Genomic DNA, 25,463 nt, shown 5'->3' on the forward strand with positions numbered 1-25,463 from the left:
ACTGTCTCTTCCCAAGGGAATACTAATTATATGTTACAAGGTTCTGAAGTAAGGCTCAGGTTTAATCTATACGCTGTAGAAAATAAACAAGTCTCATATGTTTTGCATTTGGTTCAGTGTATTTGCTTTGGTTCTGTCTTGCTTCACCCTATACTAGTCTCTCTGGAATATATTGAAATCAGTAGAAAGAGTAGCTTTTTTCTTCCACATCAGTTGACTCCTCACTTAAAGCAGAGCAGTCTTTGTTCCTCCATTTCAAACATCCCTACACTTTGTGTTTAGCTCTGATCTAAAGAAACCACTTACTGGTTGGAGAGCTTTTGCAGGTGAACTCTCATTATGAAAAAGATGGAAAATAGCCACTGAATTCCAGTAATGCTGGTATTTTCTGTAATTTGAAAACTTACGTATTTTATACTGAATACTGATTTCATAAAACAACATATGCCTAGAGTAACTTGTGATTCCCAACCTGAAGAATGCTGTACAGGAATTCTAAAAACCAAAATTTTGTTATCTCAATGCCAATATCTGAGCAATCCACTTAGGACTGTAAAATATGTTTTTCTCACTAAACAAGAAAATACAATCTTAGGGGCTACAAAGGACGTACCTGTGGAAGTAGTGGTAGGTGGTGTAGAGCTGAAGTGAAATGTCGTTGCTGTTGTGGGTGATGTTGAGATTAGACATTCATGCATAAACCTTTGAAGTGTTCCATTAGGACCACAGGTTGCAACAATACACCATCCTGTGCCATCTGTAGTGTTGTAGACTACATCTTTGTAGTTGTACTTCTGCCCCTCATAAATGCAGATACATTCTGTAGATTAAAACAGGATGTTATTCCTTGCTACCTGAAACACAGAGTACCCTAAATGTGTATCATTCATATATAAATGACTTCATCAACATACCATGTTCATCATATCTGCATTTTTTGCCATGAATTGTACATTCACTGAAAAAAAGAAAAACAGATTATGAGTGTGGATATACTGGTTTGTGACATTTTTTTGGTTATAATTTTTCTTCTATCAATCCTTTGCAATTCATTGTGTCTTTAAATGTAAAATGACCCTATCTTGTCTGAGTTAGATAGTCAGTTCTGCTCTACAAATTCAGGCTAGGTATTTATATTCAGGCTACAAGTTCTCCAGCAAGAAAGGTAGCTCTTCTTTGAGCCAGCATATAAAACATGCAGCATCCCTACCAGTGCTTTTGGGAACAGGAAAAATGTGAGATCGACGATTTCAAATATTCTTATCTACCCAACAGGTCTATTTTTTCAGGGGAAAAGCACAGTGTATATATCATTTGCATTTAAAAGGTTATATACAAAGGATTACTACCATAGATGTTGAGGTAATCTACACAGTGAATTTCCATTATGCTTCCAAAATATGCAAGAAGAACTCTGGTTTGAAGGGCAATTTACCTGTTAAGAACTGAATCTTGACGTATTTATTTACAGGGACTAAGGACATCTATATACTGAATAAACTGAGATTTAGATATGTATTTAATGGATTAGGTTTAGTGCTGTTAATGGCCTAGATGATATAGGCCAAGGCATCTGTGAAGTGCAAACCTTGCAAAGGACATTGGTTTAGCTCCAATGGGCTCTGGCTTAAGATTTTTGCTATTCAGATTGCACTGCTTACCATATTTAAGTGTAGCTACTTTAAAGGTATCTTAAGACAACTGCTTCACAATTGCTTTTGCTAACTCTGTACTTAAGCCTTACAGAAGGCTTAGCAGCACTTGTCACCAGTAATGCATGAGAATATTTGCTGACTGTTGCAACTATGCAAGTACCAGTGCAATAACAAAAACAAGCTCAAAACAATGTAGATGTGTTGGCTGCTCACTTCTAATGAATTTCACATTATGACTTTAGGTATATATTTTTAAAAATTCTCAGACTCTTCCCTAACTAAAATTATTTTAGCTTGTTTTCACTTCATTTAATAATTATAATAATGTTCAAGGACTTTAATAAATATACAAAATAAGTAGTAAATTAATCTCTCAATGATAAAATGTTTCACTATGTTATCATTTCATTTCCTGGGAAGGGAAGAAAATTAGACATTGTTCATCAGCCTCTGACTGGCCTAGTTCCTGTTGGTAATTAACAAATTTAATGTGTGATGAATTATGTTCCACAATTTTAAAATCTATTTTTAAAATTCTTTTCTAATCCTACCATGATTCACATTTCTGCTTTGAAGGCATCTCCATTCCTGGTTTGTAATATTTTCCATCTTCATAACAACCACAGTAAGAAACACAGGTCATGGTTTCCTCATCAAAATAGGGCTTATTCTTTGGACATTGTGGATAGCAACCTGCAATAGAAAAAGAGTCAAGTTGACACTAGGCCTTTCATAAGTATAAGTAAACCTACACTCATATCTGCTTTTCCCAAAATGTCCCACATGGTAAGTGGAATGTCACATCCTTTTACTGCTATTCCTTTGATTGTGCATTATGCTTTGGAGTATTTTGTCCCTATTTGCCAAACAAGTTAGGAATTAGGGAATACAATACTAATTAGAAAATATTTTCTTATAATTTTTAGTGCAAACATGTCATACACTGAGTAATAAAAATTTTGTTCACCATACTGCATTTTAACCTTTCAAACAGAATGAGATATGCATAATTATGTTTACCTTCCAAACCCCTTGTCTCATGAAGACATTTCCCACTTGGATTATTGCAGGTCTTCATACAAGGTGCTCCACACGGCTTGTAGTGCCACTCACATTCCCCTTGTGGATTATAGTAATCACAGAAGAGAGCTAGAAGAAGAAATGCCAGAAAAATATCTTTGATGTTTTAGCTCTATACTGTTTCAGTTTTTCTAGGTAAAAATCCAATGGGATCAGCATAATCTCATAGGTGGGGAACAATATATTTTCTTATTGCTAAAGCAATACAATTGTTACATTTCTAAAACCTTTTAACACCAATAAATATATGCATCATGGAGTTACACATTAAACATGAAACATAAATTGACTGAATCACTGAGGTAGCTTGCACTTACGGTTATTTACATGGAACCTGATGTAGACGTGTGGCAGTGTAATAAAATATATTTCATCAGTAGTTTATCATGATTGTTAAGTTAATTAGACACTAATCACACTACTTGTAAACTTATTGCCTGTGGTTTCATTTTACTAAGATAGATTGTCTTCCAGTAATTTAACCCAACTGCTTTGTTGGTGTTTTTTAGGGTTTTTTTGGGGGTTTGTCTGTTTGCTTTTTAAGCATACAGCTGTGCCTCACAGCTGTATTTTGTGCACAGACGCACAGTTTTATCCTTCCTTTCTTGTTCTCCTTTGTTTCCTTTTTTTTTCCCTTCTGTTTTCTTTCCCTCTGAACCCCTTAAAAAAGTAGTGGGTTGAAACTTACGACAAATGGATGGGGTTCTCCATGATATGCAGATGTCTAGCTCATTACATGCTTGAGCATAGGCAGCTACTGCTGTGCAGAAACATTCACAGTCTCCTCCAGTGTCACAGGCACAAGCATCATCCACACATGCTTGGTAATATTCATTTGGTTCAACCTGATAAAGAAAACATTAAAGTTTTCATGCCCTTGTCCTCTTTGCACTGTCCTAAAATAGCTGAATAAGATATCTGAAACTCATAGGTCTGTATGAGAGAAAGCTAAGAAAGGAAGAAATCATGAGAATGCTTTGAAAAATCAAGAGGAAAATGCAGAATAAAGGTATTGCTAGTAAGATGCAATATTAAGAACTGTTTGGTGTTGAAGACAGTTGCAAAATAGTGGTAATTACTACAAGCTAGCACAGAGTCATATATATCAGGTGGTTGATATTTATATTAGTAGAAAATGGTGCCATTAGACAATAAACATATACCGAGATATATCTACTGAGATATATCTACTGTTGTTCCTTCTATTAAAACTAACAAACTAACTAATCAAAGTGAAACAATCCATTTCTTTAGTGTACTTGCTCAAGACAAAAGCTGAGAAAGTGAAAGTGAAAATATTTCTATGCAGTCTCTCTATGCAGAATGTGGTCTAACTTCACTTTGTCAGGCATGACAAAATGTATTTTAGAGAATTTTAAAATCTATTCCACATAAAAATGGATGTAATTATTTTGTCGAGAATTTAAGACTAAATTTTTTGTCATACCTGTGAGTGACACTTTGCAAACACTTCACTGGTGATGATGCTGCATTGTTTCTGTGCCCAGGCTTTCCTGTATGGGTTTGCAGTGCACGGATCCTGCGTACGATTGGCATTTGGGCAATTAGAAGATACTTTCCAGCTATTGGCAAACTCCAGCACATTTCCTACCACAGACTGACTGCGAGTAGTGAAGTCATTATTTCCATTGCCATCATAGTTTCCACAAAGTCCGCAGACATGGCCCTGCATCAGGATAAAAAAACAAAATGCCAAAGATCAGTAAGGTACAATTTCTTAGTAGCTGTGAGTAACAGAGCTCAGGATGACTCTTATGTAAGATTATTAATGCCTATTTAGTTACAGTGTTGGACATTTTCATAAAATGCTTCCCATGAAGAGAGGTCTCTAGCTTGTTGTTATGAAGGAGTGGACTGATGGGTTTTGTTCTAAGTAATGAGCTATTTAGTTTTAGCTGATCCTAAATATGTCTCTTCAGTGAGGGTTTTTCATGAAGAAAGCTACTGATAAAGTTGCTGTTATGCCATTGCTGAATAATGTAATTTAAGGATAATGCATAGTACACAATGTAAGTCAACACAACAAAGATAATATGTGATTTCTGCTCTTCTGGTTTACAGCCTAAATTTCCACCCTCTTTCTTTAAGAGATAATGATTATGTTACAGAATTAATTTTATTCATGTTTTTACTTTTAAAGTATACCTGAAAGCTGGGACTAAGTTTGATGAATATACTAGTTTTCTTGTCCCACATGAGTATCAGACCAACAGTAGTATCAACCACCAGGTAGATGCCCATGGAACGAATTTGGAATGGCATTTTTCCTCCAGGTGTCCTCTGGATGACATCAGAGTGTCCCTCACCGAGTACCAGCTCATAGTTCTAAGACAGGAGAAGAAAAAGTTAGAGGCCAATTTAGAAAGTCACTATTTTGTAGTTTTTTATATTGACAGTAACTTCTTGAAATAATATTATCATCAAAAGGATCCTATTCAACAACTACAAATTTCTTTGTGGATTTCCTCCTTTGCTTTCTAGAGCAGAGAGGAAAAAAAAGTCTAGTGACCTTTTCGTTATGTTGGAGGCCACTTCTCCTATGCAGTCTAGCTGGGACAGCTTGTTCCATCCTTCTGGCACAACTTAAAGAAAATACTTACACCCAGGAAAACTTTAATAGACTTGGAGCAGGTAGTTCCTGTAGTGCCACATGGAATGTTCTCAGTGATGACTCTGAAGGTTCCCTGGTTCATAGCTTGTTGACGACAGTAGTTCTGAAACAGGAGAATGATATTCACTGTTTACTATATGTTACATGTTCATAAGTAAAATGCAAGGTATTTTGAGCAAAAATCTAAGCAGGACACTGTTACCTGGACCAGAACATATTCACAGTCTCCTTCAAAATCAAAGCGTTTGCCATCAAAGGTGGTATAATGCCCATCGCCATAAACAGAACACGTTTCCAGGCAGGGTTCCTCAGAGCATTGCCATTTTCTGTTTCTACATGTGCTACACAAGACAAAAAGCACTCCCAATGTAAAAACTAGACTAACACAGTATGAATATAAGTACATTTCTGTATTTTAACATGTGTTAAGATTCTAATGAAAAAATAAGGTTTGCTTATTCTCAAAAATGCAACGTAGCTCAAGAACTATTGGAATTTATCCAAAGACTGTGTTACTTAATGTAATGAATCATCTGCATCAGAAGACACCAATTGTTTCACATCTCCAGATCCTGTTGGATCTATTGAAATGGAAGGACTTCCTTAGAAGAAAGATTTTTTTTTTTTTTTTTTTACTTGAATGAATATGACAACATCAAAACCATGGTGTTTTTCTGACAAATTGAAATTTCTGGGCTATGCCATTGAGAAAAATAGACAGTTTGCTTTTTAGGTACTAAGTGGATTGTTTTATGCAGGATTCCTTCCTAGATATCTTGATACTGCTAAAATGAAATTATGTTATTTAATTTCCAAAATATTATTTTTCAATATGCTCTTACCAGTTGTTACAGCCAACTCTGATTGATTCTCCTGGACTGTAGGAAATCCCATTGTGAATACATGGACAGTCTTCTGGAGCAATACAGCCACCTTTGCCATCCAACACTTGATCATGAGGACATATGCAGCCAGAGACACAGTGAGTTTTGTACTGTAAGGACCATAAAGAAAACATGTCTTGAAACATTTTCGTGGTGGAAGAGTCCAGCTGTAGCTGGTAATTGTAAGAGATATCTTTATTGATATGCTTTCAACTAGTTATAAAGAGTCTGTACTTACGCATTCCATATCTAGAGTCTGACAGCTCTTCTGGCATCCTGCTCCTACCACATTTGCAGTGATATTGTCACAGTCAACATACACCATGGGAGGCACACAGACTGAAAGAGAAAAAACCATGAGAAATGTGAGACCAACCATGCATTTGTACCTTCGTGTTTCCAAGAAAAAATGGAAATACTCCTTTGTGAATTATGTGTACCTTAGTGTGTGATGCATGTAGTGAGAGAGAGAAACCAAATATTATTTTGATTTCATATTCACGTGGTTTTTGTGATTATGCTTGGACTACTCAATAAAATTAATTTTTAATTGGCTTCATGAAACACTTCGTTTCAGAAAAGCAGAACAAAACAGGATAACAAATATCCTTGTTTACTTGTTTGGCCTTTTTTTTTTTGTTGTTGTTGTTGTCGCTTTGGAGGTTTTTTTGCTTTTACACTTCAATTAAAATGAGAATAGCTTTCCTCTCACATTGAGTGAGGTGAACAAGTATCCTTTTACCCTGGGTAACCCAGGGGGTTCTAACTTCAGCCACCTGAAAGGTAAGACAGTGTTTCTTTATATTTTGAGAATGTCCTCTACATTACAGAAGAGCTCAATTCATTTTCTTGGTTGATTTCAGACTTGTACAATTTGCATCATTATGACAAGAGAAGAAAGAAATAAAAAGACTGAAGATGGAAAGGGAGAATTAAAGAAAATCTTGTGTTACCTGGTTCTGGCTTCTCTCCAATGCAGCTCAGCTTTCCATAGGTGCAAGTGCTATGAAAACAAGGAATGGATCTTTTTAAACTTGTTATGTTTCAGCCTATTTCCCAATGAACTTGAAAGAATGAAAAATTACTGTGTGATAAAATAAAATGTGTTCTTTATCAAATAGTTTGCATATTTAAAAATATTAATATTCTTTATTAGACTAGAATAAAATACCAATAGTTTCTATATAATGTTTGCTCTGTCTATATCCCTGGTTTAAAGCTGTCCTTCAGAATAGTTCAGATTCCCATTAAAATGGGATAACAGAATTATCAGGCATCTTTCACCATGGAAGAAGCTTTTTACAGTCATGGATAAGAAAAGTAAGTGTGGAGGCAAGGGACAGGGTGGGAGTTTGGCTGTTAGCAAAGGTTGACCCACCACAGGACTGTTGAATTCCTGTAGTTGTTTATCTACAATCTTCCAAACATGGGTAGCCCTAAGAATTAAGAAGCTGTGATTTTTTTAAATTGAAAATTTTAGTTATAGAAATTAATTTGATTTCATAACATTTATATGGTTTCATGATTGCCTATATCTAACCTCTTCACTTTTTCTTTTTCACAAATATCTTACCAGACAACACCATTATCATGAACAACTTCACCAGAAGACAGAGGAGTTCCCTTGTAGTAACAAGGACAGCTAGAAGCAGGCACACATTTGCCACTGTCATCCATGTAGGTTCCATTTATGCAGGTACAGCCATCAACTGGGACAAACTTGATGCTGCATGTGACATCAGGCTGACTCAGAGAGCGGCAGGTGGGTTGACAGGAATCAACATTGTAGGTGTATTTCAAGGACTTCGGACACAAGGTGGTGTATTTTGCTTGAGAGTAAGAAGGTGAGTTACACTTGTTGTTCATTCAAGAATCAATATAGATATAAAGTATTTGAGATAAAGTATGTATGATAAACGTGGCATTGTTTGTACACATGCTTTACTGATATGCCCAGTAGTGTAATTTTTTTAGTACTAGAGCAAAATTTTCCCTTATAAATGTGTCATATGTTTTGCCCAAGTTAAAAAAAAGAACAAAGTTCAATTACAATAAGATACAGTATGTTTCTTCCTCTATGCTTTTTTTATACATTTCTCAAAGTAAGTTGAGAAACACCGTACTTCTTTTATTCCTATTGCAAGGGTATTGCTCTTCAGGTTTTTTCTGATGGTTCTGAGCAAGTAATCTAACTAAGCCTGTTTTTAATATTTCTTATTGTTTGTTGTTTGTCTTTTATGGCATTGTTTTCCTACTCAGCTTCTTTGAAGTCAATGCTATACTTAAACTCCAGTTTAACACAATTTACAGTGGAATCCCTGAGAGCTGCTGTGTGGGGCCTTCTAGGTGATAATTTTCAAAAGGCAAAGGGATGTAAAACTTACTGCAGGCTTTGCTCCTCCACCCAGTGAGAAGAACTCCTTTAGCAGCACAGGCTCTGACATAGCTGGAAAGGGCAGCACACATGCAGTCCTCACTCTTCTCACAGTTACACGTGTCAAACATACAGGTCTAGGAACAGAGGATGATGTGATCATCAGAATGTCATTTCAAAGCCATGGAACTCTGCAGGTTTTAGGAGTGTTATGTTCATTAGAGGTTAAAATGAGTGTAATCCACATGTATAAGTAAATATATATCTGATTTTCATTGAGCTCTTTCAAGAGTTTATGTAAAAAAAGAGCAATTAGAGGTCCACTATTTTGAACTATTTTTTCTTTTTATTTTATCATGTGTTGGCAGTTTTCCAACTACTTCAAATTTGTTGCCACTGTGCCATATATATTTAGAATACATGGAAATTATTTGATACCACCCAGCTTTTGGAGCTTTTGCTTAAGAGCCTGGGCTGTCTGCAGCAGAGGAACAAAGAATACAAGAAGTTATTTGATGTGTTTCTATGCTGGGCAGGGATAAGACAATATTGTTAATTCCAGATGATGTTTATTGAGCATAATCTTACAAATTTCCAATAACAGGAAGGTTTTTTAAAGTACGCAGGGACTCTGGTGCAGAGTTTCATCACCTTGAATTTCTGGAACATTTTCGTTCACATCTTGTCCAATTCTCACTGTTGCTTTTTATGCACATTGCTTGCCTTGTCCTTGCATATATGTAAAAGCCTTCTGAGAGCAGTTCAGAGGAATTAAAGCACCAGTTAAGATTCTGGCTAAAGCTTTCATTATATCTCTCAGAAGGGACAATTTTTATCCTTTGACAGTGAATCCAAATCCTCACTTAGTGTTTAAGTTTGCGCCTAAAAATAGGTGCAGGAGGAATACACCTGTATGTTTATCCTCCAGGGAATAGAAAGAAAGATAGTTTCACAAAGGAACAAATTTCATATTGTGTAGATAAGAATGAATCCTTGGCTTGTAAAGAACTATCATGAATGCATCTCCTCACAACTGGCAAGTCGTTCTCTCAGGTGTTAGTATCAGAAATCTGAGTCTTTTTCTCCTATATTGGATGGGTGGAATTAGAGCCAAATACCTTATGGTAAACTTCTGGATTCACTGTTGAGTGACATTCAGCAAAAGGTCCCATGGTATCGGAGAGCAGTCCACACCAGTGCTGAGCATACTGGTCTGTGAATTGAAAATATGGTAAGGATTTCTATGGCAGTGCGTTTGCAAAACTCTTGTCTCAACATAACTATACCTCCTCCAGGGAAATTACAGAAGCTTAACATTACAATATAATTAACCTCTGCATTTGCTGAGGCACACAGTCTTTCACTTCCTCTAGGCAGAAGTATTAACTCTTTAAAAACTGAATGTTATCTAATTCATTATAATTGTCGTGGAATAAACGAAAGGTACCCCTAGGTGAATTTTACAAAGGAAGGCTTGCACTGTAAAAAGATGAACTACGCTAGTTCATTTCAGAAAAAAAGAAAAGTAGCTTGTGAATACTCAAGAATTATATATTTTGTTGGCTGAAATGCAGCTTGAATGCTTTCAATCTCTGAACTGTAAGTCTGGTTCTCAGTTTAACAGTGGAAGGGCCACAACCTTCAGAGGGGCTAGGCACAGTTGTGACAATCAGTCCTTTCCAGGAATGACTATTAATGTTGTATGGTTCCAGTTTCCCTTAAGTAAGTTGACTTGTTGTCTTGATCCAAAGGAATATATCTGAAGATCCAAAATATTTTGCTAGCTACTATTTATTAATTGAAGACTTCTAGTGTCAACTGAGGAAAATTGCCTGCATGTGCAAATAGTTCTGTTATTTTGGCTTGGTGGTTGATCAGTTTATTCCATCTTTGCATCTTAAAGGAGAATAGAAGAGATGGCTGAGCCTACCATTTTGTATGCTGACAGTACAGGGGTCCTCAAAGGTATTTTTGGCATCAGAACAATCAGCTCGAGTTTTCCAAGTATTGCCAAAGGCAGCTGAAGTGCCCTCTATCACACCACTGGTGGTTTTGAAATCATCTGTCTGTACATCGTTGAAGTTTCCACAGAGACCTAGAAGGAAGCAGATGGTCTGTGCAAGCCTCCTACAGCATGACAGGTACTGGTGAAGGCAGTTGTTAGGACAAGGTCACTCACCACAGGTCTGCCCTTTATGTGATGGGTCTAAGTCTATAAAAACTTGCATCAAAGGCATGAGTTGAACCTGTAGCTGAAGACCAAAAGTTGTTTGCAGAATTATGAAGAAAGATGAAGGCCTGAAGATAGTGACATTTGCTAGGGATATAAGAACAAAATAGTTATAATTTTATTCGATATGAGCAGTTGAATTAACTGTTCATTAAAGGAACTAGTAGAAGAATAGTAGAGGAATTCTATAGCTGCATTTGTTATGATCCTAATTTCTGAAGAACTGGGGGGAAAATGATCCTTACAGGATTTCAAATCCAGCACCAAAATAGTCCAACCTAAACACCTAAGCAACAAATATATACAAAACCTCCGCTTTCTGTCATGTGTTTTAAAATTAGGGAAGAACACACACATCTGTTGTTATTTAAAATGTTGCCTTTGTTTGATGAAAATGTTATAGCACTATTTAGTTGAAGACTCCAATGGAGTCTGGACCTATTCTGTCCTTTCATGGTTTGATTTGTGTTCAGATGCAGTAGTGTTTGAGAAGAACTGGCATGTGAGAAACTTCAGTGATGAATGTGCTTTGCAAACAAGGACAGGGGAACACAGGGAACTGACTTGAGAAATTGGAGTCCAGTTCCATGTCAGATTTTTTCTTTCCTCTCTTATGACACTGTTTGGATCTGAAAGTGTGCAATAATACTATTTGCTTGAACTAATTAGATATTGCTAAATATAAACCATGATTTTTCTAATGTTATTAGTGTTGAATAGGCAAATCCTGTTACATAAAAATGGGAGATAGTGCTTTATGGCAGTGCTCTGGGTTTGCTGCAGTGTAACCAGAGTTTAGTTTAACTTATGTAATAACATTTTAAAATAAAAATGAGAAATAGAAGTTTTTCAAAGGAACTTACCTGCTGAGAATGGTAACTGTGTGTAGATCATATTCACAAATACGCTCCCAGAAGGCTGGATCACAATGTTCTGTCCACAAGAAAAGACAATTATTATCAAGCAGATAAGTTAAATACTTTCCAAACGTTTCCTATCCAATACTACTCAAAATAAAGGGGAAAAAATGGACGGAGACTATGATGATATTCTGATTCCTGTACTATTTCTTTAATCTTTATTACTGTGTTCCGCTGACTGTCCAAGAAAGCAAAAACCAGTTACCTAAATAACAGAAAGCCACTAAGATCTTCTCTTCTAGTGTGCTTACTTTGTTCTTAATTTTCCTTTTAATAATGTTCAAATTTGATAAAACAAAAAGGCAGTGCAAATTTTTTGTCTGTGCTGTTAGGTGCCATTTGCCTCATCTGTTAATCTTAGAGAACATCCCTGGAGGATGTCAGGGGTATACATCTGCTGCTCACCGTTTGTCCTCCATTTAGGCTGATGGCTACCCCCTTGAGGCATGTCTCAGTGTCAGTCAGACCACACCTGTGGATATCCCCCAACACTGTGAATTCATTGCTGTCGCAGAGCTTGGAGAAGAAAGCCAAAGATATTGTTAAAAGGATTTGCTACATTGAAATGGTTATCTCAAAAAAAAACGCACATGCAAATGGAATTCTTAATAAAGTTAGTCTTTTAAAAATATTGTTTATTTCATTTCTTCTTATTCTTATGGTCTAACATGTGTCTAGAATCACCAAGTAAGTTGGCATTCATGCAGTCTGCAAACTGAAAGCTGTGCATTGCTTCTGGCTTTCAGGAGTGAATTAGACATACTAATCTGAACATTAAAACTTCCTCATGCATTAGTAAGATGAGTTCCTAATGTGTAGGTAATACCTGTTTAATATGCTAGAGCAGAAGGAGCTGTGCCTTTCTTGCCCACTGGTTAGGAAGTTTACCAGGGAGAGAAAAGATAGTTTCCAATGTCTTCTGCACTGAATAGATTATTCAAGACCCTGGTGATTTGGACATTCTTGTAACAGGTAGGAAATACGGGTTTAAATATCCTCTCATAGAAAATGAAACCAAAATTATTATTCAGGAAGTTACTGCATAAAGGTTCAGATTTCAACTCAGTTCTGATTTTCATAGTACTATGTTCTGTGAGCCATCATCAAAGTGTGCCTAATGGCCAAAACACAACAGGGAAAGACTCAAAGAAGGCTGTAATTCTGAATGTGGTTTTTCACTTTTTTGGCATAATGAAGACTAAATTGAGGACAACTGAGGTGCAGAATTACAGCCATCTAGAAATTCAGTATTAAATTCTAGGGCTTTTTGAACTTTTGTGTACAAATTTAGGAGTTTTCCTCTGCCTCCAGAGACCCTGAGAATCTAATTTTACATGTTGGTGCCAAAAGGAGGAGCTTAAGGTTTAAGTCTGACCTATGCTGCCATTGTGCATCAAGGCAGTGCTTGTGAATCTTAACCAAAAGTTTCATTGATTTAAGCTAATCTATTTCTAAATCATCTCATTCTAGCTCTTTTTTAAGATTTTATGATTCTTTTTCTTGGTAGCACTGAGATTGATCATGTCAAGAAGATTTTATTTAATATGAAGTCCTTATGAAAATTGTTTATCTTTACTGAATTACTAAGGTAAACTATGAGTACACCTAGGGTTATGAAATCTAACATAAAAACTCAATGCAAATACTAAAAAATTATCAAAGAACACAAAAATACTAAGATATTATTTAGTATAACCTTAACAGAAAAGGCCCTGAAATCCATTTAGGGATGTTAACCCTATAACCATGTTAACCCTCAATGACTCAAAACTGATGCGATTGCCAGAAGTTTTCATCGAACAACATTATATATAATAAAAACATTTTCCTTTAGCAAGGATTGTGACTCATTTTTACCTTGGTTAGGACATAACTACAGTCTCCAAAGAAAGAATAGTATTTCTCATCAAATGTTGAAATGTGGGAACCTCCTTCAACACTGCAAGTCCCAGGGCATGACTGAGTGACACAAGACCATTCACCTCCAACACAGGAACTGAAATGAAGGAGGCATTCAGTAACATTGGGTAATGCAAGTGTAAACAAAATAAAAAGGCAGTAAGGTCAGATGATGCCCTAATTTTCCTCTTGAAACACTGATCATACTGCCAAAGGAACCAGTATTGCTTTGAAATCTCAGACAAATATGGGGCAGGCACATTTACATTAAGGTGATAATTTTCTCTATATATTGTTGTTCATTTCCAGTCTTTGGACAGAATTCAGTCCTGGTGAACTTGTAATCCATGTCAAATATTTTAAGTATTTCTTGGAAAATAAATAAATAGGTAGGTACAGTTGCATACACTTACGCAGTAATACTTCAGTAATTATAGGGATAATAAAATATATATATTTGTCAAACATGCTTCTCAAATGTGATCTTCCACTCTAAATTTAACATGCCCCCAAATGTCATGTTCTCCATAGTATTTATATGAGACCTTAGCATTACACTGTAGTGGTGCAAAGGTATAACACTAATTCACATTTTTAAACACCTCTGGTATTTGACTTGGATTATCTTCCTTCATTGGTATTTCTTGAAGTTGAAGCACCTAGTCAAAAACTCAAATTTTTGTTCCAAGTGTGAAGGGAAAACTGACATGAAAGTATCCTCTAAAGCAGTGTAATTATGGAACTTCAGTTGGTAAGTAGTTGCTCATTTGTTTTTTAAGGGGAAATCAGTAAATACTCAGCTAATGCACAAAAAACCTCCAACCCAAAACCCCCAAAAAAACAAAAAGTGAGAAAAAAATGTTACCATGATCTGCATTTAGATGAGAAGGAGGCACCAGGAGCATAAGTTTCACCTTCATAGGTACAGTGGCATTCTCTGCGGGGAATGCAGCCGGCACCATTAACATCATCAAATACCATTCCTAGGAAAAGAAAGGGTCTATTACTTATTTTGTGCACTGCAGAACCTGCCTTTGAACACATATCTAGCAGATGCGGGGAGACTACATCCCCTTTCTTCTGTATTTTAAAATAATAGGATGCAAGCTATGTAGAGTTTGAAGGGCTATATTCCATTGAAGTCTACCTAAAAATCTTAGCATGATCAAAAGGGACCTCTAGGAAAATACCTTTCTGTTATGTGTTTCATTGGAATGGAATTAGGATTAAAACTATTAGGTAATGAGCTGGAATAGATGAACCATTTGTAAGACTGCCCAGGGACATACCTGTACAGTAAATATTTATATGCCCAGAGACAGAGGATTGCCTTAGAGAAGTCAATGCTACGACACAAACAAGTGATGGTGAATTCTGTGAGACATGGGGATGGGCAGAGCAGCTGCAAGGGGTGAAGCTCCTGTGATACAGTCATAACAATAGCAAAAATTTAGACCCAGAAGTATGCACAGAGAGAGCACATCTATCTTGTACTGACACGCAGTTCTTGTGTGCAATTCTCTGAAGCACCAGATCTAACACACTGCCTAGTGCTCTGTCAGCTCCTTGTTGTTTAGACACACAACACTTGACAGGAAGGATTTGATCATTTCTGGAACCAGATGCAGCTTTGCTAACAGCAGAGGAGTTATGATTGCATGCAAAATCTTCTTAAACACTTCATACTTCCGGTGAACTGAGTTTGAATGCTGAGAATAGAAGACTCTGCTGTTGTTATTCTCAGTTCAGTCATTTTATATATATACATTAAAAAATAGATCTATAAAAGCACATTTGTTGTTTAAAAGGCCATATTTAGTAATTTGAATAGAAATAGTGCATCCAGGGGAGAACTATAGCTATTACTTCAGTGATAATAACACTGATGATGTGATGGGAACAATCCAGAGTACAAAAATTGTTAAATGTGTACAGGTGAGTATTCCAGGCGGGTTGGTATGAGAAAAGGGCAGGAAATGAGCTTGCCTGGAGGACAAACGCAGCCATCTGTGCAGTGATCTTCACAAAGTGTAGATCGTTCCAGGTTGCTGCACGTGTCAGAGCAGGGAGAGCCACACTCATGGTATTGCATGTTGAACGGACATGATTTGGCTAAAAATAGAAAGAGTATTATAAAGCTGACTTTTCATGTAAAAGTTGGAGAAAGCATTTTTTTGCAGTTTAGGTTGTTTTGTGTCAAGACATGACAGGATATCCTGATCCAAGTGGAGGCTGAAACATTTTAGATTTTTTGATTCATATTGAAAATCCCATAAACTTCCATATTCCCAAAGTCTTGTGTATTACCAGGTAAAAACTGATTTCATTATAATTGCGTGCACTTTTGAACTAATGTGTTCTTCAGGAGAAAACCTCGCATGTGTGAAGTTTGCTAGATGTTTGTAGTAAGCACAGGAGGAGGTCCCTTCCCGAGATACTCACGGCACAGGTCTGAGGTTCTCCAGTTCAGGGGCTGTCCACCTGCATGAGCACACTGCCGGGAGTACTCAGCAAAGGTGTTACACATGCAGAAGTCAGCCATGGAGCTGTCACAGTGGCACAGGTCTTGTATGCAAGTTTCAATGTAGTCCTGGACATTCACAAGCGTGTTACAACTCGTAAATGCTTTGCTGGTTAATACTGTCTCACAGATAGAAGCCTAGGAAAGAAAAGAGAGAAGGTAAACAAAGTGTTAAGAACATATGAAAAAAATTATTTAAGGCATGGAGCAGAACAAATCTAAGATTGATCTGGTCCAGAAACCCTTCCAACCCTCCCTTCCCTATCCATAAGGTGATATTTAAGGAAAAATAACAATAGGGCAAACCACATGGAACTCCTTTGAATAACTCTAGTAGCTTCCATATCCTTAGTTGCTGTCACCTCAGGTCACTTCCCAAGCATTATATAATTTCTTTGTATTAAGACATCCTCAGTAATTTTCTCTTTCAGGAGAATATGCAGTCTTCTTGTAGAAGGGGAATGCAAATTTTTGGCATTCACTTTAGCAAAGAATACAACATGAAATTAAGAATATTTTTTTTTTGAGACCTACAGCTGAGTTATTTTCATGCTCTATTTTTTCCCCCTTTTAAAACATTTTTCCAAAGACAGAGAATGTATTCATAGTGAGAAAACAATTTTGAGAGAGAGGTTCTTACAAATTCTCTTGAGCAGTTCATCAGAGAAGTAGGAGGAGTAGGATCATCACACTGCTCTGTGGGTCCATCCATCTTCTGCCTATTACCAAACTGTATGGGAGTCAGTTTTGTCTCTATAAAAAACAGTTCGAATATTAGAATAATGCTTACTATATTTTGCATGGAGTTATTTTCTTTTGTGACGCTACCTGCTAGGATGCAAATAATACCATTATAATATGAAGAGGAAAATATGAACAGTATATATAAAAAACTGGATCCTAACTATTGAAAACAAGTAGAAATTTTTATGTGACAGGTCTTAAAATATCTAACAGTGATGGAAGCAGTCTAATACATCTCAAAGTCCTGACTTTGCACAACTGACATCAGAGGAATACATTAAGAAGTACCCCAGTTTTCCAGTTAATACAACCCACAACCTATATTAAAGTATATTCTAAGAAAAAAAAGCACCAGTACTTAATAATGCTTTTTATTACTTACTCCCTGAAATAAATTCATTGCTGACTGGAATTCCATTGAAGTCCCCACAAAGTCCACAAGTTTGATTGGCATATTTCTTATCTAATTCCACCTACAAAAAAAAAAAAAAAAAAAAGGAGGAAAGAGGTTTATAGAAATGGCAGTCTTGATGGTTAGGAGCACAGCTTATACCAGTAATGCTTGTGTACTCAAAATTTGAGATATGTTTGTTGTGGAGACTGTGCTGTGTGATAACAAGGTAGGCACAATTGGAATGGTCAGGGATGACTAAGAAAAGCTCATTCTTATCCTAGTCCTGGGTTGTGAACATAAATACTTTGCCAGGTCTAGAATCTCAGGAACACTTTATGGTGAGGTAGGAACATTATAATTTGGCATCTATTGATTCTGAGCTGAGCTTGGTGGGGAAAAATAGGAAATTGAGAGAAGACTGGAAGACAAAACAATACACTAAAAATGGGCACAAATCCAAAAGTAACTAATGCCTGCCTGGCTGTAATACTGCAAAGGTGTAAAAAGACTATTTTCAAAATTCACATTTTCTGCTATATTTTGGATGTTTTCTTACCAGGAGGGCATCTTGTCCATTCCAAAGGAAGGTCAGTCCCAACTTGGCAGAAACTTTCAAATAGTTGTTACTTCTCTCTATGAAGACTCCCATATGGCTGTAGGGCATCTGGACCCTGGGGAAAGATCATCATAAGTCAGCAGGGGTAAGGACAGAATATCCATTGAATGTCCACAATGATATCCTTTCTCATTCTCTTTGAGAAGTTTCAACATGTATCTGAAGAAATTAGAGCAATAACTACTACAGACAACACAGGTTTGTAATATTTTATCCATTTCCTATGCAATTGCCTCTCATTATGCAAATAGATCAGCCTTGCTTTTCCTGTTGTTCCTTTTGGCTTTCTCCATTAAGGGTGTTTTGCTGGATAAAATGTTAGCATATATCTGTGGTTGTATTGTTCAAAAAAGTGCTGGGAGGCTCTGTTTTGTAGCCAGTGTGCTTCAGGATGTTGCTATTTACTCCTTGAAGCATTTGCTAATAAAGGGATAGACTCCAGGCTTTCTGTGACATGAGTGCCATTCAGGAAGCTGTACCTGACATAACCTTTAGATTAATTCACTGTACAAAGCTGCCATAACAGACAACTCACTGTGGCATAGCTGCCCGAATATTTACCTGGCCTTTTGGGTAGGTTTCACACCCTATGCCAAAGTCAGTGCTACAATTGCTACATAGATAGCAAGTTTGCAGAACAGATAATTTTAAATTAATTCAGGTACAGGCTGAAGAGCAGTCACTGCTTTACTGCACACTGTTCAGTTCAAGGACAAAAGCTGTCAAAAATACCAGGGATTCTGCTGTTGTAAAATTAATGGAAACTACTAACTTCAAGGGTGTAAAGAATGCAGCTTATAGACTTAATTGCATACATACATATACACACTATTGTAGCAGTGGGACAGCATATTGGATACAGCTCATCTGAACAAAACAGCCACAGGGATAATCTGCAGAAGTGGCAGTTTACTGTCAAGCCCTCCTTTGTATTTGTTACTACTTCAGGAAAGACCTGAGCCCTACCACTGCTTGGGAGCAGTGATGAGATGAGGGAAAGAGATACTTGCTCAAAGAGCCCACTGAAAGAAGGTAGGAACATACAATTTGTTGTCGAGCAGGACAGAGCTGGGTGTCAGTTCGATCACTACTCCTTCCAGCTTCATGATGACATGAGTGATCACAGTAGCATTTTCCACCATTGCACGCCTAATCTGGATGTTGAAGTCCTCATAGGAAGACTTGCAGTTGGATACAAAGATGTAATTGCAGACCCCAGGGAAGTAAAAGACGTCCCCATCAAAGGTCTTGAAGTGGAAGTTACCCCATGTGCTGCACACACGGCCATTGTGAGAGGGGTTGCCAGCTGTGGATTCAAAATAAGCAGTAAGAATTTTCTGTAGTTTTTTCTAATACCCTCCCTGTAGATGTCCCTCCTGCTTCTTTAATAGCCTCTTACCAAAAGCTCATCATCATTTTTTCAAGATATTTTTTGGTCATTATTTATTTATTTATTTATTTTAGTTGCTTTTTGTGCTTAATCAGTTTTGCATAGGGATATAGGGCCTAGGATCAAAAGAGACCTCTGGGGTCACTAGATCCAGTGCTCTAGTTCTGATGGCTTCCCTATCCCATATATCCTTTCCTAAATGTATGGAGTCCTAAAGTTTCACCATAAAACCACTTTAAAGCTAGTTTAAAACTAGCTGATACTCCTTCTTGGGAAGGCCACTAATACCCACAACTTCTAAATGGCTCGAACACTTTTCTCAACATCTTCCAAAACATTCCTGTCCCATGTATGCCTGGTGGTTCTTGTGCCAAAATTACATTTCACCTTGAAGTGTCCAGGGTCTTGAATAAGCTCCCTATTCCTCCCCCAGCCCATTATAGAAAGCTCTTCTTTCTTTTCAGTCTTCTTTTCCTTGCAAGCATACTCTCCAAAATCCCTGATTATCTTCCCAATCCCTTTCCACATTTACACTCAGCCTGCTTGAATTGTACCCTCTTCCCTAGATAAGGTGTCTCAACAGTTTTTAGCGCACTAGTATTTTCATCTCCTTACTGGAAATATATATAATACTGGGGGAAAACATGTACAATATGTATGCATGTTTAAATATATATATATTAAATTTTTTTCTTACAGCTAGAAACAATGAATCCTAGAACAATGAATCAAAAAGCATTGAATTCACATTTAGATTATCTGTATTACCTGATTAATTAATTCACTGTTAATTTTTTCTTTTATGATGCTAAAGGTTCTTATGCAATTTATTGATTTTTTTTTTTTTCAGTCACTCCATGCTCTCTCATTAACAAGGGTACAGATATCTGAGCCATGACATTTGCTTAACTTACCCTTTACTTTCAGTGCATTTTGAAAAGGTGGAATGATTGTCACTCCTTGGGATTTGAAAGCTGGTAGAAAATAGAAAGGGTAAAAAATGGCAAGGTTTAATATTTTCTGAAGTCCTAAACTATGGGTAGAGATTGCCTAGTCTTTTTAGTGAATAATATTTCTTACTACTAGTTACACTCTTGTGGAAAGTTTCCACAATGTTTCATTGGTGGTTTTTACAAATTGCTTTGTGTTCTGTCTTTCTATAGATTTCACTAACAGCTAAATTGCACAAACTGTAGTACTTTCTTCCACCATTTGTTCAAGACTCCCATCTGATGCTGACCCTGATATGCTGAACTCAAAAGCAGCAATATGATCCTCAGAGCACTGTGTTGTAATACTGATTACAACAGCTATTTTTAAATAATCTGTGGCACACATTTTGCAGGGCAGACTTAATGATCAATTATTTCAGCCTGTCATCACTAATACACCTTCCACCCTTATTTTGCACTATCCAGTTATGTGTCATGCATGATCTTGTAGTACTTAATTATTCTAATGTTTAAGGTAGCTACAGCTTTCTTATTCTCTTGTGACTGATGTAGTCATCTTAACACAGTGTAAAAAAATGTGCCTTTTATTACCTACTATCAAGTACCTTGGTGATATATATGTAAACACACACCTCTTCTGAAAATACACTTTTAGATATGTTATGTACCTTTTGTGAAGTCAAATATTAGATAACTGTATCATATCAGTAGAGCAGATCCACTGGGCCAGATCTCAGAGGAAGTTCTCAAGCTTCGAGCAGTCATAGATTGTCTGAGAACTGGATATATTGTACAGAGGATTTCTCTTTTAATGTGTGTGGCTAGGAATCAAAATATTCTAGTAGTCTTACTATTTATCACCTTGTTTGGAGCAAAACCCTAGAAAGAGATCTGCGTAAATATACCTACATTTTTGTCGCTGCAGGAGAGATGGAGAAACATACTCTGACTTTGTTGGTTGTTCACCACCCTGGGCTTGAACTGCATTAAGAAGAGTAGTAAAGGAAATGTGAATGTCTAATTTTCTTGAGTCCCCTCATAATGTCTCAATTTTATCTGTTTAAATGTGCAACACTCAGTATATCAAAAAACAAAGATCTGTTTATGCACAGGAGGCCAGAAATGCATCAGGACCCATGCTACATGCAATCATGATGGCCAAACACCACTTCTTCAGCCTTTTCTTTTTTTAACTTTTCAGGTAATAAATTACTGCAGGGAAGCCATCAAAAACATGCCTGTGGTGATTTGAGCAGGTCCTTATTCTGTCACAGTATACCCCTGAGTTCCCTTAGAAGCTTTTCAGATAAAGGACCTAGATTTCTTAGGTTTTATGATCACTCTGCGCTTTAAGCATCAGTGAAACCTTTTTTTCTAGCTAGATGGCTTTCAAATAAGTCCCTTTTGTACATGAAGAATTCGCATTAGGATTAGAGGACTGATCTTTGTCAAAGCCAAAGTTACTCTGTATTTTATAGTTTCAAGCATTCTTTGTAATAAGCCACAGATGGAAAACAAATACAAAAGCCACACCGCACAGAAGGAAATAGGTCTTTCCAAGAGATACATTTGTGCCGGTTGATTTTGCCCCAAAGCAAAGAAACCATTTTTCATTCCATTCCACTGCAGCATCAGAATTAGAATACATGCATTATCCAGAGGGGCTTTCAGTGCACTGCTTAGTGAGAGTTCATCAGAGGGCAGGTTGAGGTGAAGACTGTTCTGGCCAGAGAAAACTGCAAGGGCGGGTTCACCCCCTGCTGCACCTCACAAGGGCAGTCTGTGGATAGGACCACTAGAGGGGCTAAGGCTGAAAGAGCTGTGGGGAACTCTGCAAGTCCCCTCCTGGGGAAAGAGCTGGGGTTAGAGGACATGTGTCCCTTTTTAAGGTAGGAACCATTCAGTGATTCTGGGCTCCTTCAGTGCCCAGCCTCAGAGAGGTTTTTGCTTCTCTCTCCACGTACTGTGTGGCTCTGCTCTGTCTCATGCCACATGCACTGCAGATCCCTGCTGCCATTGCATGTTTTGCTAATGCTACAGCTAGTCCTGTCATAGGCTATTCTTTGACACTACCACTTCTTAACATAAGTTACTATGGAACTACCTAGGAGCAGGAAAAATATGAAATCATACAGTAGGATCTGCACTAGAGATCAAAATGCATTTAAAACTAACATTATTGTTACCTTAAACTTAAAGGCAAATTATCAGGTGAAAAAAAGAAAAAATAAAGGGGTTTCCATCCATCTGTGACTATTAAGTTCCCTCAGAATATTTATAGCAGTACCATTTGTTTTTAGCCCATTGCAAACCAACCTTGGGTGCTAAGCTTTTATGCAACCTCATAAGCAAGAGTAAATTAGTTTCTAAAACCTATTGCCTGATGATTTTCAAGCAAAATCCTCCCTTTCTTCAATACTCTAATATAAGGTGATAAACAGAGTCTTTAATAATTCATGCAGACATACTCCTCAGCTGATTTGTTCTTTTCTAGAGGTACCTTTGCACTTTTTGTTTTCTACATTTAGAAATGCTATACCACCTTGAAGTGGATATTAAAAGCTAAATGCAAATCTTGAGGCATTTTTGTAGACATATAAGTTCAGAGAAAATTCCACTCAATGCAGTGGAGCTGTTCCAGATTTTAACTGGAGAAAAACAGGATAACAGTTTCAAAAGAGTTAATTTTCTCTTCTTAGGAAAGAGAGTATTTTAAGCAGAAAATAAAATCTTGCATGGAGGTAGCAAGTTCATTAACTTCACAAAGCCAAGAAAAAAAAAAAAAAAAAAAAAAAGCTTCAAACGCCAAAGAAAGTTATAAATTCTTTAAAACAGTAAAAATGCCAAGCAAGTGACTCTTCCTACCTTTGATCTGTATGAAGACCAGAGCTAGTATTGATATCCATACTGGTATTTGTGTCCCACCACCTTTACCCATCTTCTGGAGGTCCGGTAGAAACTACCGAACAACTAGCCTCTGAGGAAATACCTGTCTGCTCCCAAGTCTTATATAGTGAGAGAGTAGAATTTGGCTCAGTTCCCAGATTGTTTCACAAGGCTCTTAAAAGGTGGGGCTTCAGACATTTTCATTTTCTTTTGCAGGTGCAGAGGTAAATAGAGGATGCTCTGATTTTCCCTCAGCTATTTACACTCTAGGAGGAGTCTTCTTTCCACATTTTTGATGAAATGTCATGAAGTGAGCAAGAAGAATTTTTGCTTAAGCTTAGTTTTCCCAAATTTTTGTTTCCTGTGGGATAAACACAATTTAAGAGACTTCTGGGTAACTTGTGATGATAATTAGCTTCTCAAAAACCTCCAAAGAAGTTCCACCTGATAAAAATTTTTTAAAATTAATTTGCACCTGCCTATGTAGATACTTTGCTTGTGAAAATGAAGAAATCAAATGCTATTTAAGGTCAGCAGTTATCCCACTGGCCAAGCACAACACAGGTGTACACAATGAGAATCCTTCTGTGTTGGCAAGTCATTAATATGAGGTTATTTCAGCTGTTTCCTTTCTGAGTAAACATGATTTCAGCATTAAAAATTAGTTGGATTCTACCTATGATTTTAAAAAATCCATGTGATTTCTAGCCCTAGAGATATTAAAGGACAGATATGCAAGAATATTTTCTGGAATATTCCTTATCTTAGGAGCAATGAGGGAGTGAAGAATGATTTTTGAGTATGTTAAAATAGTTATTTACAGCTAATGTACTTTGGGAAATTAACCTTTTATAGTGTTTTACCCTCGGGTGTAGAAAAACACAGTCTTTCACTAAGAGAGCAGATCCCATAATCCCACATGGGTTCAAACCCAGTTCCTGCAAGGAAGAAGGTGCTGGTATAGTCTGTGTATTCTTTGGAGTCATAGCAATGTTCAAAATTAAATGGAGTTTAGCTATTATGGAGGGATGTTAGAGGTGCATTGAAAAGGTAGTGAAATATTCATTTAGGTTGCCTAGGAATACTGTCCAATTTCCATTACTAGGTTAGTAAAACACCTACATGAGAATGGTCAAAATGCTGTTGATAGTGCTCTGGGACAAGGGCATAGACTGAATATCCATTTGAAATTCTCTCAAATATGATTTTCTATTATGTTTTATGAAAAAATTATCATGGAATCATAGAGTTGTAGAATGATTTGTGTTTGGAAGGGACCTTCAAGATCATCCAATTCCAACCCCCTGCCATGGACAGGGACACTTTCCACAAGACCATCTTGCTCAGAGCCCCGTCAAACCTGGTCTTGGACACTTTCAGGGAATGGATTATCCACAACTTCTCTGGGCAACCTGTTCCAGCATCTCACCTCACAGAAAGGAATTTTTTCCTAATATCTAATAAAAATCTACTCTCTGATAGATTTGAAGAATTAATTTCAACACTAAGAGGGAAATAAAAGGTATATTTTTTACCTAAGCAGCAAACAAAAGCAAAAAATATGCTGGTTGTCCTGAACATTTTAAGAGCACAACTATTTAAATAAAGGTGGCATAATAAAATTGAATTGGAAGTTTGGAGGGAAAGAATTGTTCAGTTTCAGTCGTGAGTTATACATTTGGCAATTTCATTGATATGTAAGTCTGTAGAATTTACTTAGCATCATTTAACAAGGAAAAGACGATGCCTATAAGATACTTGTACATACAGAAATACATGCAGTGAAAATTTAAGGAAGTATCATTGTCTCTAATGGTTATTATCAAAGTTCCAGAATGAAGATCTAGGAAAAAAAAAATAATGGATTTAAATGGTACATAATTAAAGTAATGATAAAATAGTATGGTAAACTCATGTGGGTAACACACATAAGCTTATTAAGAGATTATGTTAGCAGGAAGAAATATATACTTTATGAATCATTGTATTACCACTAAAAATCAGTTCATATCAACAGTTGCTATGCTGTGGTTTCATGTACATTTCCTGCATGTTCAGGGAAGCACTGTGATCTCTGAGACATTCCAGTCTGGTCATCACTATTAGGCTGAATCTGGTTTACAGTTCAGTTTAACCCCTTTAATTGAGCTTTAAGGCACCATCAGAAGTGATTCCCTTTATCTGTATTTTTGACTGAAATTTTCAAATCTGATATATGTAATGAATGAACTATCCTGACACTAGTAAGTGGTTAATTCATTGACTATGACATATGACTCTTGCCA

At 36.7% G+C, this 25,463-nt stretch overlaps 1 protein-coding gene across 1 annotated transcript in view; it reads right to left on the reverse strand.

Moving 5' to 3' along the window:
* The window catches only part of LOC128809002 (mucin-5AC-like), a 45,445-nt gene extending 25,578 nt beyond the window's left edge, over window positions 1-19,867 (reverse strand). The window contains exons 1-28 of the mRNA XM_053980694.1: window positions 19,720-19,867; window positions 18,994-19,255; window positions 17,890-18,004; window positions 17,322-17,412; window positions 16,836-16,948; window positions 16,117-16,333; window positions 15,661-15,786; window positions 14,540-14,657; window positions 13,633-13,771; window positions 12,181-12,291; window positions 11,719-11,788; window positions 10,805-10,942; window positions 10,556-10,720; window positions 9,744-9,838; window positions 8,636-8,762; window positions 7,825-8,080; window positions 7,205-7,254; window positions 6,490-6,590; window positions 6,210-6,361; window positions 5,570-5,708; window positions 5,357-5,470; window positions 4,902-5,081; window positions 4,183-4,422; window positions 3,424-3,580; window positions 2,676-2,804; window positions 2,207-2,348; window positions 915-958; window positions 655-820 (exon numbers count right to left, since the gene is read on the reverse strand). Of these exons, the coding sequence (XP_053836669.1) occupies window positions 655-820; window positions 915-958; window positions 2,207-2,348; window positions 2,676-2,804; window positions 3,424-3,580; window positions 4,183-4,422; window positions 4,902-5,081; window positions 5,357-5,470; window positions 5,570-5,708; window positions 6,210-6,361; window positions 6,490-6,590; window positions 7,205-7,254; window positions 7,825-8,080; window positions 8,636-8,762; window positions 9,744-9,838; window positions 10,556-10,720; window positions 10,805-10,942; window positions 11,719-11,788; window positions 12,181-12,291; window positions 13,633-13,771; window positions 14,540-14,657; window positions 15,661-15,786; window positions 16,117-16,333; window positions 16,836-16,948; window positions 17,322-17,412; window positions 17,890-18,004; window positions 18,994-19,255; window positions 19,720-19,867 (3,905 nt within the window). The remainder of the gene's footprint in view (window positions 1-654; window positions 821-914; window positions 959-2,206; window positions 2,349-2,675; window positions 2,805-3,423; window positions 3,581-4,182; window positions 4,423-4,901; window positions 5,082-5,356; window positions 5,471-5,569; window positions 5,709-6,209; window positions 6,362-6,489; window positions 6,591-7,204; window positions 7,255-7,824; window positions 8,081-8,635; window positions 8,763-9,743; window positions 9,839-10,555; window positions 10,721-10,804; window positions 10,943-11,718; window positions 11,789-12,180; window positions 12,292-13,632; window positions 13,772-14,539; window positions 14,658-15,660; window positions 15,787-16,116; window positions 16,334-16,835; window positions 16,949-17,321; window positions 17,413-17,889; window positions 18,005-18,993; window positions 19,256-19,719) is intronic.
* Window positions 19,868-25,463: the final 5,596 nt, after the last annotated feature.

This window comes from Vidua macroura, chromosome 6 (genome assembly GCF_024509145.1).
Source record: "Vidua macroura isolate BioBank_ID:100142 chromosome 6, ASM2450914v1, whole genome shotgun sequence".
In the NCBI taxonomy this organism is placed as follows: domain Eukaryota; kingdom Metazoa; phylum Chordata; class Aves; order Passeriformes; family Viduidae; genus Vidua; species Vidua macroura.